This window comes from Acanthochromis polyacanthus, chromosome 17 (assembly GCF_021347895.1).
Source record: "Acanthochromis polyacanthus isolate Apoly-LR-REF ecotype Palm Island chromosome 17, KAUST_Apoly_ChrSc, whole genome shotgun sequence".
Lineage (NCBI taxonomy): Eukaryota > Metazoa > Chordata > Actinopteri > Pomacentridae > Acanthochromis > Acanthochromis polyacanthus.
The window spans coordinates 27339446-27355077 of NC_067129.1; the positions used below are offsets into that span (position 1 = coordinate 27339446).

The 15632-nt window shown below is 41.4% G+C and overlaps 1 protein-coding gene across 9 annotated transcripts in view; it reads left to right on the forward strand.

Annotated features, from left to right (window-relative positions):
- The window catches only part of LOC110972524 (NACHT, LRR and PYD domains-containing protein 3-like), a 33779-nt gene extending 18392 nt beyond the window's left edge, over window positions 1–15387 (forward strand). The window contains exons 2-10 of one of the 9 annotated variants that reach the window (XM_051937952.1): window positions 2316–2598; window positions 6900–8751; window positions 8829–9002; window positions 9779–9952; window positions 10730–10903; window positions 11594–11767; window positions 11913–12086; window positions 12448–12494; window positions 12645–15387. In XM_051937952.1, the coding sequence (XP_051793912.1) occupies window positions 2325–2598; window positions 6900–8751; window positions 8829–9002; window positions 9779–9952; window positions 10730–10903; window positions 11594–11767; window positions 11913–12086; window positions 12448–12494; window positions 12645–13165 (3564 nt within the window). In that variant the 5' untranslated portion in view covers window positions 2316–2324 and the 3' untranslated portion in view covers window positions 13166–15387. The remainder of the gene's footprint in view (window positions 1–2315; window positions 2599–6899; window positions 8752–8828; window positions 9003–9778; window positions 9953–10729; window positions 10904–11593; window positions 11768–11912; window positions 12087–12447; window positions 12495–12644) is intronic. The other 8 variants (XM_051937953.1, XM_051937955.1, XM_051937957.1 and 5 more) reach the window with 8 other exon arrangements.
- Window positions 15388–15632: the final 245 nt, after the last annotated feature.

The window sequence follows — 15632 nt, forward strand, 5'->3', positions numbered from 1 at the left end:
AGACTGGGATTAGTCATTTGAATTTCTTTTAGGATTTCCCAGGGAGTGTTTTTATATTTCATCTTAAGCTTCTCCCCCACGGGATTTCCCCTAAATGAAATAACTTAATATTCTACCATTCAGACAGTTTTCCCTGTAATATTATTATGATTACAAAGGACTACAATTAAATTTACACTATGCCCAGGCAGCAATATTCTCCACGCCATCTCCCTCTCTTTCTAAAAACATGTTCAAATTCGCCGTATGAGCGCGTTAAAAATTTCCAGTTCAAAAACGCAGCCTTTCGCTTCCCTGTTTCCATGGTGACTCCTCGAATCGGGGCTCCATTGATGCTGTCTTTTCAGAGTTGTGGTGCACGCGCTTAACCCTGAGTGAAACTACGAGTTAATTAAACCAACTCAAATCAGCCATTGTGAAACTGAGAACTCAGAGTTTCTATCTCAGAGTAGATCAACTCAGAGTTGAGGATTAAACTCAGAGTTTGTTGAAGCTGCTTCATGAAATGGACCCCTGTCCTTGTTGTTACTGACAAACAGTCAGGATTTTTTCATTTAAAAGTCTTAAAAAAAGTTGAACACTGACAAAAATTAAGCCCTAGTCATCAACCTTGTATACGTCATGTATCCATCATCCATCCATCATCCATCCATCCATCCATCCATCATCCCTCCATCCAGTCATCCAGTCATCCATCATCCATCCATCCATCATCCATCCATCTATCATCCATTCATCCATCATCCATCCATCATCCATCCATCTATCATCCATCCATCCATCCATTCATCCATCCATCATCCATTCATCCATCCATTCATCCATCCCTCCATCCATCATCCATCCATCATCCATTCATCCATCCATCCATCCATCCATCCATCCATCATCTATACATGACTTAATCCTCATTAGGGTGGTGGTGGGGGGGTGACTGGAGCTTATCCCAGTTGATTTGGGGCAGAGGCAGGGGACACAGCTTTGGTTGGTGTTTAAATGTTGTGTTTATGACTATGAGTGTCTTTCTGCAGAATGAGGATTGTGTGTGTCTGTAACTGTAGGTCCTCGTGTGGTTGGTATTCAGTCTCTGTTTTTTTGGCTGGTTGTCTTTCTTTAAGATGGCGATGCTCTGTGTGTGTGTGTGTGTGTGTGTGTGTGTGATTATGCGCATCATTCTGTAAAACAGATACTGTGTGTGTGTGTGTGTGTGTGTGTGTGTGTGTGTGTGTGTGTGTGTGTGTGATTATGCGTATCATTCTGTAAAACAGGTCCCTGTATGCCTGGTATTCAAACTGTGTGTAAGACGACAAATGTTTTCCTGTAAAACGGGGACCGCATGTGTGTGTGTTGTTGTTGGTCCCCATATGGTGGGTATTCAATCTTTGTGTCTACTATTGTGAGTGTCTTCATGTAAAGTGATGTGTGCAGTTGTTGACACTGTATGGCTGGTGTTTGAACTGTGTGCATGACTGTTGGTGTCTTCCTGTAAAATGGGGACCATGTGCATATGGGTGTCTGTAACTGTATCATAGGGACATTGGCAACAAACCTGTAATAAGAGGTTCCTTCCTGCCATTGGGACCAACTTCAGATTCAGTGTCTTGCTAACTAAAGACACTTGTGGAGGGAAGAGGGATTGAACCGTTAACCTGCTCTATCATCTGAGTTACTGCCAGTTATTAACAAGGTCCAGTAGGATGTCACACATCATATCTACTTTATATTCTCTACAGTGGCTCCCTGACAGCTTTATTTATACGACAACAACTATAAACACCGAGAGTGCTGTACCTGTTGAGTTACCTGGACCAAAAATAAGTGCAACAAGAAATCTGTTTAGAAAAGAGACAAAGATTGCATGATATAAGAAAACAGACAGAACAGGGCAACAAGACATAGGATTAAAGTTTATGTAGAATTTAAATACTGAAATGTCTGTCTGGAAAAGGACCACCACCCTGGAGAAGGCACTGTACCTCTGAGGTTTAAATCTTCCTGGTTGTTTTTTTCTCTGTCTGTCTTGTTCCTGGTTTTGCAGAAAACAGACATCCTCTTCCAGTGTCCTTATCTTCTGGTCATTTCCACCGGTTCCAACCAGCCTACCATGTCTAACTGTGATTATTGTGGTTACTGATCACTCTGATTATTCAGTAGATGGTAGCTTTTCTCCTTTTGATTTCTCGTGTCCATCTGTCAAGGCAATGAACCCCCATTTAAAGTCAGCAGGACAAAGAACAGTAAATTATGCAACAACCTTCACCACACCAACAATACAACTGTTGATTAACTGCTGACATATTTTTTGACTTTATCAGAGAGCCACCATGACGTCAGAGCTCCTCAAAAACATCCTGGATGATCTGGATGATGGTGAGCTGTCTACATTCCAGTGGTTCCTGCAGAAGACCAACAATGTTCGAGGTCTCCCAGCCATCAAAAAAAGCCAACTACAGACAACAGACAGGTGTAAAACTGTAGATGTGATGGTGCAGACTTATGGAGATCAGAGAGCTGTGCAGGTGACCAGGGTGGTTTTAGAGAAGATCCACAGGAATGATCTCCTGCGGAGGTTTTCTACCAGCAGCTCAGGACCAGAAGGTCAGTCACAAGACAAGAACAACATGATATCATTACAGTCAGAAAGATGCATGATGGTTCTGCTACAGTTTGATCGAGTTCAGGTTCTGTCAGTTTTCCTGTGTCCACATTAAGATCAGTTCCTCTGTAAAATCTACTGGTCAACCCTACTGACTACTGACTTTTTAATTCAATTCAATTCAATTCAATAAAATTTTATTTATATAATGTCAATTACAGTCAAATTGTCTCAAGACGCTTTACAGAACCCATATGCCTGACCCCCAGAGCAGCCCAAAGGAGACAGTGGCAAGAAAAACACCCTTTTAACAGGGAAGAAACCTCGAGCAGAACCCGGCTCTATATAGGGGTGACCCATCTGCCTGCTGGCCGGGCGGGTTGAGAGGAACAGAGGAGGGCAAGGGGGAGGGATGGGAGAAGAGGGAGGGGTGGGAAAGCAAGGAAAATACAACACACATTTGGATACATGTATGACAGGATATGTGACACAGACAAAGTATAAGCTAACATTGAAAACTGACTCATAGTTTACTCTTATGATGTACGGCTCTGACATTAAACATACTCCATATATAGCTAGCAGTAAAATTCAAACAGTATGTAAGTTAGCATAACAAGTATAGTGAAGGCGATGCACAGTTGACTGGTGGAAAAAGAGAGTTGGAAGCAGAGGGCTGGAGGAAGGTCAGCAGCAGCATCCCACAGTGGACATGATGGAGACTGGACCAGCTGGTGGAACATCAACCGCAGATCTGAAGCATCCAGCTCTGGGATCAGGGACACTCGGAGAAATAGCACAGGGGGAAACAGAGTGAATGTACTGCAATAACGATATACATATTAAATGTAAAGGTAGATAGAGAAGGGCTCAGTGCGTCAAGAGAAGTCCCCCAGCAGCCTATAGGCCTATAGCAGCATGACTAGAGGCAGAACGAAGGGACGTCCAAGAGGGAGTCAGCTGTGCAATGAAGACACAAGCCGAACCCCTGTGGGTCACCCAGTCAGCCCCAACTATAAGATTTGTCAAAAAGGAACGTTTTAAGCCTGGTCTTAAAAATAGAGAGGGTATCTGCCTCCAGAACCCAAACTGGGAGCAGGTTCCACAGGAGAGGAGCTGATAACTGAAGGCTCTGCCTCCCATTCTACTTTTAGAAATTCTAGGAACAACAAGTAAGCCTGCAGTTTGAGAGCGAAGAGTTGTACTAGGATAATAAGGTACTATCAGATCTTTAAGATATGATGGAGATTGGTTATTAAGAGCTTTATATGTCAGAAGAAGGATTTTAAATTCTATTCTGGATTTAACAGGAAGCCAGTGAAGAGAAGCAAGTATAGGGGAAATATGATCTCTTTTGCTAACTCCTGTCAGTACTCTCGCAGCAGCGTTTTGGATCAACTGTAGATGTTTAAGAGAGCTATTTGGACAACCCGATAATAAGGAATTGCAATAGTCAAGCCTGGAAGTAACAAAAGTATGAACTAATTTTTCTGCATCACTCTGAGACAGAATGTTCCTGATTTTTACAATATTACGCAGGTGAAAAAAGGAAGTCCTACAGACTTGCTTTATGTGTGAGTTAAAGGACATGTCCTGGTCAAAAATAACTCCAGGATTCCTCACAGTAGTACTGGAGGCCAATGTGATGCCATCCAGAGTAAGTATTTGCTTTGAAAGCGAGTTTCTAAGATGTTTGGGGCCAAATACAATGACTTCAGTTTTGTCTGAATTTAGCAGTAGGAAGTTAAAAGTCATCCAGGTTTTAATGTCCTTAAGACAATCTTGCAGTCTAGCTAACTGATCAGTTTCATCTGGCTTCATAGATAAATACAGTTGTGTTTCATCTGCATAACAATGGAAGTTAATACAATGCTTCCTAATAATATTGCCTAAAGGAAGCATGTATAATGTGAAAAGTATCGGTCCTAAGACAGAACCCTGAGGAACTCCATCATTAACTTTAGTATGCTCAGAAGAGTTATTGTTGACATGCACAAACTGGAACCTATCTGATAAGTAGGATTTAAACCAGTCCAGTGCTGTCCCTTTAATGCCAATTGAATGTTCTAGACGCTGTAATAAAATTTTGTGGTCGATTGTGTCAAACGCTGCACTAAGATCTAACAAAACAAGTATAGAGACTAGTCCATTATCTGATGCTATGAGAAGGTCATTAGTAACTTTCACTAGAGCTGTTTCTGTGCTATGATGCACTCTGAAGCCTGACTGAAACATTTCAAACAAATTATTCCTTTGTAAGTGTTCACATAATTGATTTGCAACTGTTCTTTCCAGAATTTTAGAGAGAAATGGTAGGTTGGATATCGGTCTATAGTTAGCCAACACATCTGGATCTAAAGTGGCTTTTTAAGCAAAGGTTTGATGACAGCAACCTTAAAAGCCTGTGGTACATAGCCTGTTACTAGAGAGAGATTAATCAGATCTAACATTGAAGAATTAATTAAAGGTAAAATCTCCTTGAAGAGTCTAGTTGGGATAGGATCTAAAAGACATGTTGATGGTTTGGATGTAGAAACTGTTGAAATTAGTTCAGAGAGACATATAGGAGTGAAGAATTCTAAAGATTCATCAGGTCTCACAGCCAATTCAAAAGCATCTGTGGCATTTGTAGGAAGGGCCAGATTAATTTTATCTCTAATCATAACTATTTTATGTGTAAAGAAGCTCATGAAGTCGTTACTGGTTAAAGCTAAAGGAATACAAGGTTCAACAGAGCTCTGACTCTTTGTCAGCCTGGCTACAGTGCTAAAGAGAAACCTCGGGTTGTTCTTGTTCTCATCTATTAAAGATGAATAATAAGTTGTCCTGGCATTACGAAGAGCTTTTTTATAGATTACTAGACTATTTTTCCAAGCCACATACACTTCCTCTGAATTAGTGGAATACCACTTTCTTTCCAGCTTTCGGGATGCCTGCTTTAAAGTCCACAGCTGGAATTATACCAAGGAGCAAGTCTTCTCTGAGATAGAACTTTCTTTTTTACAGGTGCAACACTATCAAGAGTTGTACGCAGTGAGGCTGAAGCATTATTAACATAATAATCCACTTCTGTGGGGGTAAAATAATAATAATTGCCTTCTGATTTATCAGTCAATGTTGCTGAAGTAAACAGTGAGGGTATTATTTCCTTAAATTTAGATACTGAATTGTCAGACAAACACCTACTGTAATGATATTTGTTCTCAGCTGCTAAACAATCCTTTACTTTAAATTGAAATGTTATCATAAAATGGTCAGAAAGAAGAGGGTTCTGGGGAAATACTGTTAACTCTTCAATTTCTATGCCATAAGTCAGGACAAGGTCAAGAGTGTGATTAAAACTATGAGTTGGTTTATTTACATGTTGAGTCTAATAATGAATTAAAAGCTGTTGTAAGGCTGTCGCTGTCTACGTCAACATGAATGTTAAAGTCACCCACAATAATAACTTTGTCTGAACTGAGCACTAATTCAGATAAAAAGTCTGAGAATTTAGATGAAAACTCAGAATAAGGAGCAGGAGGACGATATATAACAACAAATAAAACTGGTTTCTGAGCTTTCAAATTTGGATGAGAGAGACTAAGAGTGAGATTTTCAAATGAGCTGTAATCAGGTTTAGGCCTCTGGTTCAATTTTAAACTAGAATGGTAGATTGCTGCTACTCCTCCTCCTCGGCCTGTGATTCCAGGAATATGACAGTTAATATGACTAGGGGGAGTTGATTCATTTTGGCTAACAAATTCTTCCTGCTGCAACCAGGTTTCAGTCAAACAGAACAAATCAATCTGGTGATCAGTTATCAACTCATTTACTAGCAGAGATTTAGATGAGAGAGATCTAATATTTAACAGACCTCATTTAATTGTCCTGTTTCTTTGCTCTGTTGAAATAGAGATTAATTTTTATGGTTACTATTACTTTTGTATATTTTTGATTTGTTTAATTTACTAATAAAATCAGCCATATTCCTCGAAATGAGAGCTGCACCAGCCAAAGTGGGATGGATGCCGTCTCTGCTAATCAGACCAGGTTTTCCCCAAAAAGAGCTCCAATTATCTATAAAGCCCACGTCGTTTGATGGACACCACATAGACAACCAGCGGCGAAACGACGACATGCGGCTAAACATGTCATTGTTGGTCAGATCAGGCAAGGGTCCAGAGAAAACTACGGAGTCCGACATGGTTTTGGACTCCGTAGTTTTCTCTGGTCGTAGTTTTTAGTTGCTTGTGTTTTTCTAACAACAACAGAAGTTTCTGTAGACACTCACCTCACACTGTTCCCTTCATGTTTGACACAGATCAGACTGTTCCGGTACCAGAACCACGTCCCATCAGATATTACCAACAGATGCTTCAGTCAAACTTTCAGGACACGTTTAAGGTTACAACAGAGGGATGGGATGAAGATAAGCAGCTTCTGGTTGATATCTACACAGATCTGTACATCACAGCTGGCCGGGACGTGCACGTCAACACACAGCATGAGGTCCTACAGATTGAGAATGTGTGGAAGCGATCAGACACAGAGACACCAATCGAACCCAGAGACATTTTCAAGCATCCTTCTGGAAAGGACATACCCATCAGAACAGTGCTGACCAATGGGATTGCAGGGATTGGAAAAACATTCCTCATTCACAAGTTTGTGTTGGACTGGGCAGAAGAAAGAACTAATCAAGACGTTCATCTTATTTTTCCATTTACTTTCCGTACCCTGAATTCACTGCAGGGACAAGAGTTTTGTTTGGCAGAGCTCATTCATTTCTGTATCCCAGAAACTAAAGACGTCACAGTGGAGGTTCTGAATTACATCTTTACAGCTCTGCAGTCATCAGGAAACAGCAGCTACAAGAAGAGCAGATTCAAACTGCTGTTTGTGTTTGATGGACTGGACGAGAGTCGCCTTCATCTGGACTTTCAGGTCGACCAGATTTGCTCCATTGACATAACAAAGTCAACAAAAATAGAAGTCCTGCTGAGGGAACTGATCAGTGGAAAACTGTTGCGCTCAGCTCGCATCTGGATAACCACACGGCCTGCAGCAGCCAATCAGATCCCTCCAAACCTCATCAACACTACAACAGAGCTCAGAGGGTTCACTGACCCACAGAAGGAGGAGTACTTCAGGAAGAGATTCAGAGATGAGGAGCAGTCCAGCAGCATCATCTCCCACATGAAGAAGTCACGAAGCCTCCACATCATGTGCCACATCCCAGTGTTCTGCTGGATCACTGCTACAGTTCTGGAGGAGCTGCTGAGAAGCAGAGAGGGAGGAGATCTGCCCAGAACCCTGACTGAGATGTATGCAGAGTTTCTGATCGTTCAGATTGATCACACAAAAGAAAAGTACGGTCCTGAGAAGAGTATTCAGTACATTAAGTCATTAGCTAAACTGGCTTTTAAACAGCTGCAAAAGGGCAACTTGATCTTCTATGAGAAAGATCTGAGAGAAAGCAGCATCAACGTGAGTGAAGCCTCAGTGTACTCAGGAGTGTTCACACAGATCTTCAAAGCAGAGCGAAGACGGAAAGAGAAAGACAAGATGTTCAGCTTCGTCCATCTAAGCGTTCAGGAGTTTCTGGCTGCTCTTCATGTAAATCGAACCTTTATCAAGTCTGGAATCAACCTGTTGGATGAAGAACAACAAACAATATCCTGTTGGTCTATACACTTTAGAATGAAAGATCATCCAGCAGTTTTCTACCAGAGAGCTGTGGACGAGGCCTTACAGAGTCCAAATGGACACCTGGACTTGTTCCTGCGCTTCCTCCTGGGTCTGTCACTGCCGACCAATCAGGATAAACTGCAAGAGCTGCTGAAAAAGTCATACAGCAGCTCACAGACCAATCAGAAAACAGTGCAGTACATGAAGAAAAAGATCGGTGAGGATGTGTCTGCAGAGAGAATCATCAATCTGTTCCACTGTCTGAATGAACTGAAGGATGTTTCTCTAGTGGAGGAGATCCAACAGTCCCTGAGATCAGGACGTCTGTCCACAGATAAACTGTCTCCTGCTCAGTGGTCAGCTCTGGGCTTCATCTTACTGTCATCAGAAGAACATCTGGATGTGTTTGACCTGAAGAAATACTCTGCTTCAGAGGAGGTTCTTCTGAGGCTGCTGCCAGTGGTCAAAGCCTCCAAGAAAGTTTTGTAAGTAGTTGGAGACTGAAGATCCTTTTTCATTTTGCTGCTGTTTCATCAGTATAATCTGCTTTTTGTCTCTTCAGACTGAGTGGCTGTAATCTGTCAGAGAGAAGCTGTGGAGCTCTGTCCTCAGTCCTCAGCTCCCAGTCCTCCAGTGTGACAGAGCTGGACCTGACTAACAACAACCTGCAGGATTCAGGAGTGGAGAGTCTTTCTGCTGGACTGGAGAGTCCACACTGTAAACTGAAAGCTCTCAGGTCAGGATTTACCAACCTGTTCAACTGATGACCATTTAAAATGTGTTTTTATTCATGAACTGAAGGTGGTTTTCTGTATTTGTATGACTCAGATCAGTTCTGTTACTGACCTTTAGCTCTAGTTTCTCTTAATGAGGCCTCTTCCACTACAGGAACTGAACAACCTGGAACCTGCATCACAGAACCAGAACCTATAAGAACCTGTGAAGTCTTGGTTCTAGGTTCTGTTTTAGTTTCCACTGTTTTACTAAATAGAATGTTTCAGACAGATGTTGATGAAAAGGAAACACCAGAACAAACATCTCATGTTCACACTTGAACTTGTTTTATGGATCTTCTCCAGGTTGTTTTCTCCTGACTCGATCCTTTCTTGTATTGTTTCTACTCTCAGATGTTCGTCTCTTTGGGTACAAGCATCTGATAAATGAAACCGTAGAATGTTGAGTTTGTTCAATGACTGAACTCAGTGCAGTTCAGTTGGTGGACAGTTGGACCGTTGTTTACATTCTTTTTGAGGTTCAGATAAACTGTCAATTTGGATTTTTTTATCAGATCAAATACTTTACTGCTCGACTTCAAAGTAATCTGATTACTGTAATGTGCTCCACTTTGGATTATTTTCACATTTAAATAATACTACAGAGGACTGTCCTCACCGCTGCTGTATTCTGGACATAGTGGGATGTATTTGTTGTTAAATTCACTGCTGTCTTTTCAACAGGACAGAAAATACTGAACTTAATCTATTACTTCTTTTCTTCTCTTTGTCTCTTCAGACTGAGTGGCTGTAATCTGTCAGAGAGAAGCTGTGGAGCTCTGTCCTCAGTCCTCAGCTCCCAGTCCTCCAGTGTGACAGAGCTGGACCTGAGTAACAACAACCTGCAGGATTCAGGAGTGGAGAGTCTTTCTGCTGGACTGGAGAGTCCACACTGTAAACTGGAAGCTCTCAGGTCAGGATTTACCAACCTGTTCAACTGATGACCATTTAAAATGTGTTTTTATTCATGAACTGAAGGTGGTTTTCTGTATTTGTATGACTCAGATCAGTTCTGTTACTGACCTTTAGCTCTAGTTTCTCTTAATGAGGCCTCTTCCACTACAGGAACTGAACAACCTGGAACCTGCATCACAGAACCAGAACCTGTAAGAACCTGTGAAGTCTTGGTTCCAGGTTCTGTTTTAGTTTCCACTGTTTTACTAAATAGAATGTTTCAGATAGACGTTGATGAAAAGGAAACACCAGAACAAACATCTCATGTTCACACTTGAACTTGTTTTATGGATCTTCTCCAGGTTGTTTTCTCCTGACTCGATCCTTTCTTGTATTGTTTCTACTCTCAGATGTTCGTCTCTTTGGGTACAAGCATCTGATAAATGAAACCGTAGAATGTTGAGTTTGTTCAATGACTGAACTCAGTGCAGTTCAGCTGGTGGACAGTTGGACCGTTGTTTACATTCTTTTTGAGGTTCAGATAAACTGTCAATTTGGATTTTTTTTATCAGATCAAATACTTCACTGCTCGACTTCAAAGTAATCTGATTACTGTAATGTGCTCCACTTTGGATTATTTTCACATTTAAATAATACTACAGAGGACTGTCCTCACCGCTGCTGTATTCTGGACATAGTGGGATGTATTTGTTGTTAAATTCACTGCTGTCTTTTCAACAGGACAGAAAATACTGAACTTAATCTATTACTTCTTTTCTTCTCTTTGTCTCTTCAGACTGAGTGGCTGTAATCTGTCAGAGAGAAGCTGTGGAGCTCTGTCCTCAGTCCTCAGCTCCCAGTCCTCCAGTGTGACAGAGCTGGACCTGAGTAACAACAACCTGCAGGATTCAGGAGTGGAGAGTCTTTCTGCTGGACTGGAGAGTCCACACTGTAAACTGGAAGCTCTCAGGTCAGGATTTACCAACCTGTTCAACTGATGACCATTTAAAATGTGTTTTTATTCATGATGACCAGAACAGCTGAGGTGGGAGGTTTTCTGTATTTGTATGACTCAGATCAGTTCTGTTACTGACCTTTAGCTCCAGTTTCTCTTCATGAGGCCTCTTCCACTACAGGAACTGAACAACCTGGAACCTGCATCACAGAACCAGAACCTGTAAGAACCTGTGAAGTCTTGGTTCCAGGTTCTGTTTTAGTTTCCACTGTTTTACTAAATAGAATGTTTCAGATAGACGTTGATGAAAAGGAAACACCAGAACAAACATCTCATGTTCACGCTTGAACTTGTTTTATGGATCTTCTCCAGGTTGTTTTCTCCTGACTCGATCCTTTCTTGTATTGTTTCTACTCTCAGATGTTCGTCTCTTTGGGTACAAGCATCTGATAAATGAAACCGTAGAATGTTGAGTTTGTTCAATGACTGAACTCAGTGCAGTTCAGCTGGTGGACAGTTGGACCGTTGTTTACATTCTTTTTGAGGTTCAGATAAACTGTCAATTTGGATTTTTTTTATCAGATCAAATACTTTACTGCTCGACTTCAAAGTAATATTTCTTGTTAAATTCACTGCTGTCTTTTCAACGGGACAGAAAATACTGAACTTAATGTATTACTTCTTTTCTTCTCTTTGTCTCTTCAGACTGAGTGGCTGTAATCTGTCAGAGAGAAGCTGTGGAGCTCTGTCCTCAGTCCTCAGCTCCCAGTCCTCCAGTGTGACAGAGCTGGACCTGACTAACAATAACCTGCAGGATTCAGGAGTGGAGAGTCTTTCTGCTGGACTGGAGAGTCCACACTGTAAACTGGAAGCTCTCAGGTCAGGACTCACACTTTGAAACTGAAAGAAAATAGAAGATTGATTCTTGATTTGCTTCAGAAGCATCAAAATGTATCTGAAAGACAAAGAAGAAAACATCCATCCAAGTGTTGTCCATCAGGTTTGTGTTGTTTTGTGTGTGCAGGCTGTCAGGCTGTCTGGTCACAGAGGAAGGCTGTGCTTCTCTGGCCTCAGCTCTGAGCTTCAACACCTCAAATCTGAGAGAGCTGGACCTGAGCTACAACCATCCAGGAGACTCAGGAGAGAAGATGCTGAGAGCTAAAGTGGAGGATCCACACTGTAGACTGGAAACTCTCAGGTAACTATTAGCCTAGCTTAGCTCAAAGACAGGAAGCAGGGTGAACTGTTAGCCTAGCTTAGCATATAGACAGGAAGCAGGGTGAACTGTTAGCCTAGCTTAGCTCAAAGACAAGAAGCATCGTAAACTGTTAGCTTAGCTCCATGAACAGAGGAAGCATCAATGAGTAAAGCTGAATAATGAGTGTAAACTGAGCTGGAACGTGATGAGCACAGGACAGGACTTTAGAGATGCTGCATTCAGGTGTCTGTGTCTCCATGTTGGACTGGTCCTTTATCAGTGGAACAGTGTGAGAGCCATGTAACGTCCATGTGTGCTGCTGAAAGAGTCTCTGCTGCTCTGACCGTCCTCCTCCTTTCAGGGTGACGCCTGCTGGAGTCCGATGGTTGACACCAGGTCCATGGAGGTGTAAGTGTGTTTTAATGGATTGATGGAAACAAAGCAGCACATTCAAGCATCTTCAAAGTGTCACATCTCTGAGGTCATCATCAAAGCTTTAATACTGATCACATGATCCATCAATAACTGCAGCTGTGTTGTGTTTGTTCTCTCCATCAGATTCCTGTCAACTCACAGTCGACACAAACACAGTACACAGAAACCTCAAACTGTCTGACAACAACAGGAAGGTGACGCGTGTGGAGGAGGATCAGTTGTATCCTGATCATCCAGACAGGTTTGACCGTTTTCAGCTGCTGTGTCAAAATGGTCTGACTGGTCGCTGTTACTGGGAGATCGAATGGAGAGGAGATGTTGAAATATCAGTGAGTTACAGAGGAATCAGAAGGAGAGGACACCATGATGACTGTGTGTTTGGACGTAATGATCAGTCCTGGAGTCTGATCTGCTCTGATGATGGTTACTATGTCAGACACAATCACAGTCCAACATCCATCAGTTCCTCAGTCTCTCACAGAGTTTCAGTTTATGTGGACGTTCCTGCTGGAACTCTGTCCTTCTACAGAGTCTCCTCTGACTCTCTGATCCACCTCCACACCTTCAACACCACATTCACTCAACCTCTCTATCCTGGATTTGGGTTCTGGTTCTCATTAGATTCTTCAGTGTTTCTGTGCTGAGTCTCGTCTCCAGAGTCTCCTCCTGGTACAGAAACAGTGTTGAACAGATGGTTGAGTCTCTCTGTCCCTCACAAACATGTTTTCACATTCATGGATTAAATGTGTTTCTTTGTCAAATCCTTCTAAATGATTCCTTGTAAACTTGTTCCTCTTCAAAGATGAAGTTGTGATTCTTCCAGGAGCCAAATGTGGTGTTTGTGTCTTTTTCCAGTCAAATGTTGAGAGTGAAAATCAGGATGTGGTGTTCCTCTGACGCTCACTTGAACTAAAAGCATTTTTTCTTTAAATAGTTCAATGAATGACATCTTTTTCTATTATTCTCCATACTGGTGATCAGTGGCGGCTGGTGAATTTTTCTCTTGGGGGGGCGCACTTAATTTACCAAACCAAACAGCAGAGTCGGCAACACTGGAATACAAGGATTGATGTAAATTATGCTCACAGCCATTTGATGAACTACGAGGGTACAGCTAAGCACTACTGCTGAGTCTAACAGACAATTAAATGCACGTAAATGTTAGCAGCTGGTGAATGTGAATTGATCTCCCCAGTGTTTGATATGATTTGCTCCAGATAAGGTGTAATTGGTACACAAACCCTTAAAATCTCCTTTTCTATAATTAAACAAATTAAGAATGTATAAATATGCAAATCTATTTTTTTAGTTCAAAAGTAAAAAAAAAAGAAACAATTCATTTTTCCAGCTTCAAAGAGGCCAAGTGCTTCTTCTGTCAACAACATATTTATATTTACATCCTCAAATAAACAAAAACAAATCCATACCATTGAAACCAACAAACATTGGACATTTTGTTAAAAAAAACCTAACCATAAGGCTTAAAGCAGACAGTGCTTCTGTGAGCTAACCTTTACATGAACAACCTTACATGACAAAGAGAAAACAGCAAATCTGCAGATTTAAGACCAAAGCAATAAAAAAATAGTGAAACCACGAGGCATTATACTCTGTATAACTGTGCATGTGACAAATAAAACCTTCTTATCTTATCTTAGGCTTTGAGCCCAAAGTGCTTCTGTCAACTAACATTAAATATTTACAATGAAAATAAAGAAAAACAGTAATTCCTCAGATTTCAGAACAAATGAAAATCAACAGGCTTTCAGTCTAAAGTGCCACTTGTGTCAACTAACATTTCTATTTACATTATTAAATGACAAAAAAGTACCTGTCTGAATCCAGGCATGATCATTTCCCGTGGTTTGAAAAAGCAGGCAAGGGAAGCAAAATAAAACACCTGCCTCACTGCATCCTGTCAGCCTATATGTTCACACGCTCTCTGCTGCCACCCCATGGCCGGTGGTGTGTAAAGCGATCAGAGGGAGGCAGGCTGTCTCCCTCTGATCGCTCTGATCGCTCAGCGGGGCGCTGTCTGCTGTCTCTTGTATTGAAGAGGAACGAACTGCGCATGTCAAAGTTATAACGAGAGTCAATGGGGAAAGATGAGTGCGCCCCAGCCGGATATGACGTTTATAATCTGACTTTTTATTACAAATTATACATTTTAGTAATTCTCTACAGGCTCTATTATCCATTTTGCTTGTTAAAAACATGGGATATACATGTAAATTTATTTAAAAAATGTTTTATTAAAGGAAGGGCTGTGACCGACATGATGTGAGACAGAGGGGGCGGCGCCCTAGCGCCCGCTATTGACCAGTCGCCCCTGTTGGTGATGATTGTGGGGCTCTTTGTCAGAATGTTCCACAGATCAACAAACTAACGGCTGAAGGATTTTCAGTAAAGCCAGATAACAGCAGTTTTTCTCTTGTTCTCTGTAGTTTCCATTCTATTCTGATGGACAAACTGGTTCTCCATGTTTCCATGTTGTCTTCTAGTGATGGGAGTTCCGGCTCTGTCGGCTCCAAAGATTCTCCTCAGATGTTTCTCGTGAAGCCAAATGAAGCTTTGTGAAGCACTGAAGCTCGTATTACTGGAAGCTTTTCAACACAGTCCTCTTTGGTGACATCTGGTGGCCAAAAGTATGAAGAGCAGTTTGGCTCTCCAACCTGAAATGAAGTGCTCCATTCTGGTTTCCTCTGCAGTGGAGTTGACAGCTTGTGTTTAACATCATGTGACAGGTGTGTCTGATATCAGGCTGTCGTTGTGCTGCTGTGAACATGGATTTTATGGATGAAAAATCATCTCATGTTGACCTGATGAATAAATAATGTTGATGAATAAACTTTCCTTGTTTAACACATGTCATGGTGTGGTCTCCCTTTGTTGGGACTTGTTGATGTTTGTGAACACAATAGATAGAAAAACCTGATATATAATAAAGTAGAATATGATGTGATAATAACTTGGGAGTATGATTGTGCTGTGAGGTTCCTGCCTCCACGTGCTTCTAATAATATAATAACTTTATTTCTATAGCAGCCTGAAGAACAGCGTTCACAAAGAGCTTTACAGTTAAAACATTCAACACAGAAAATCAAGACAGAT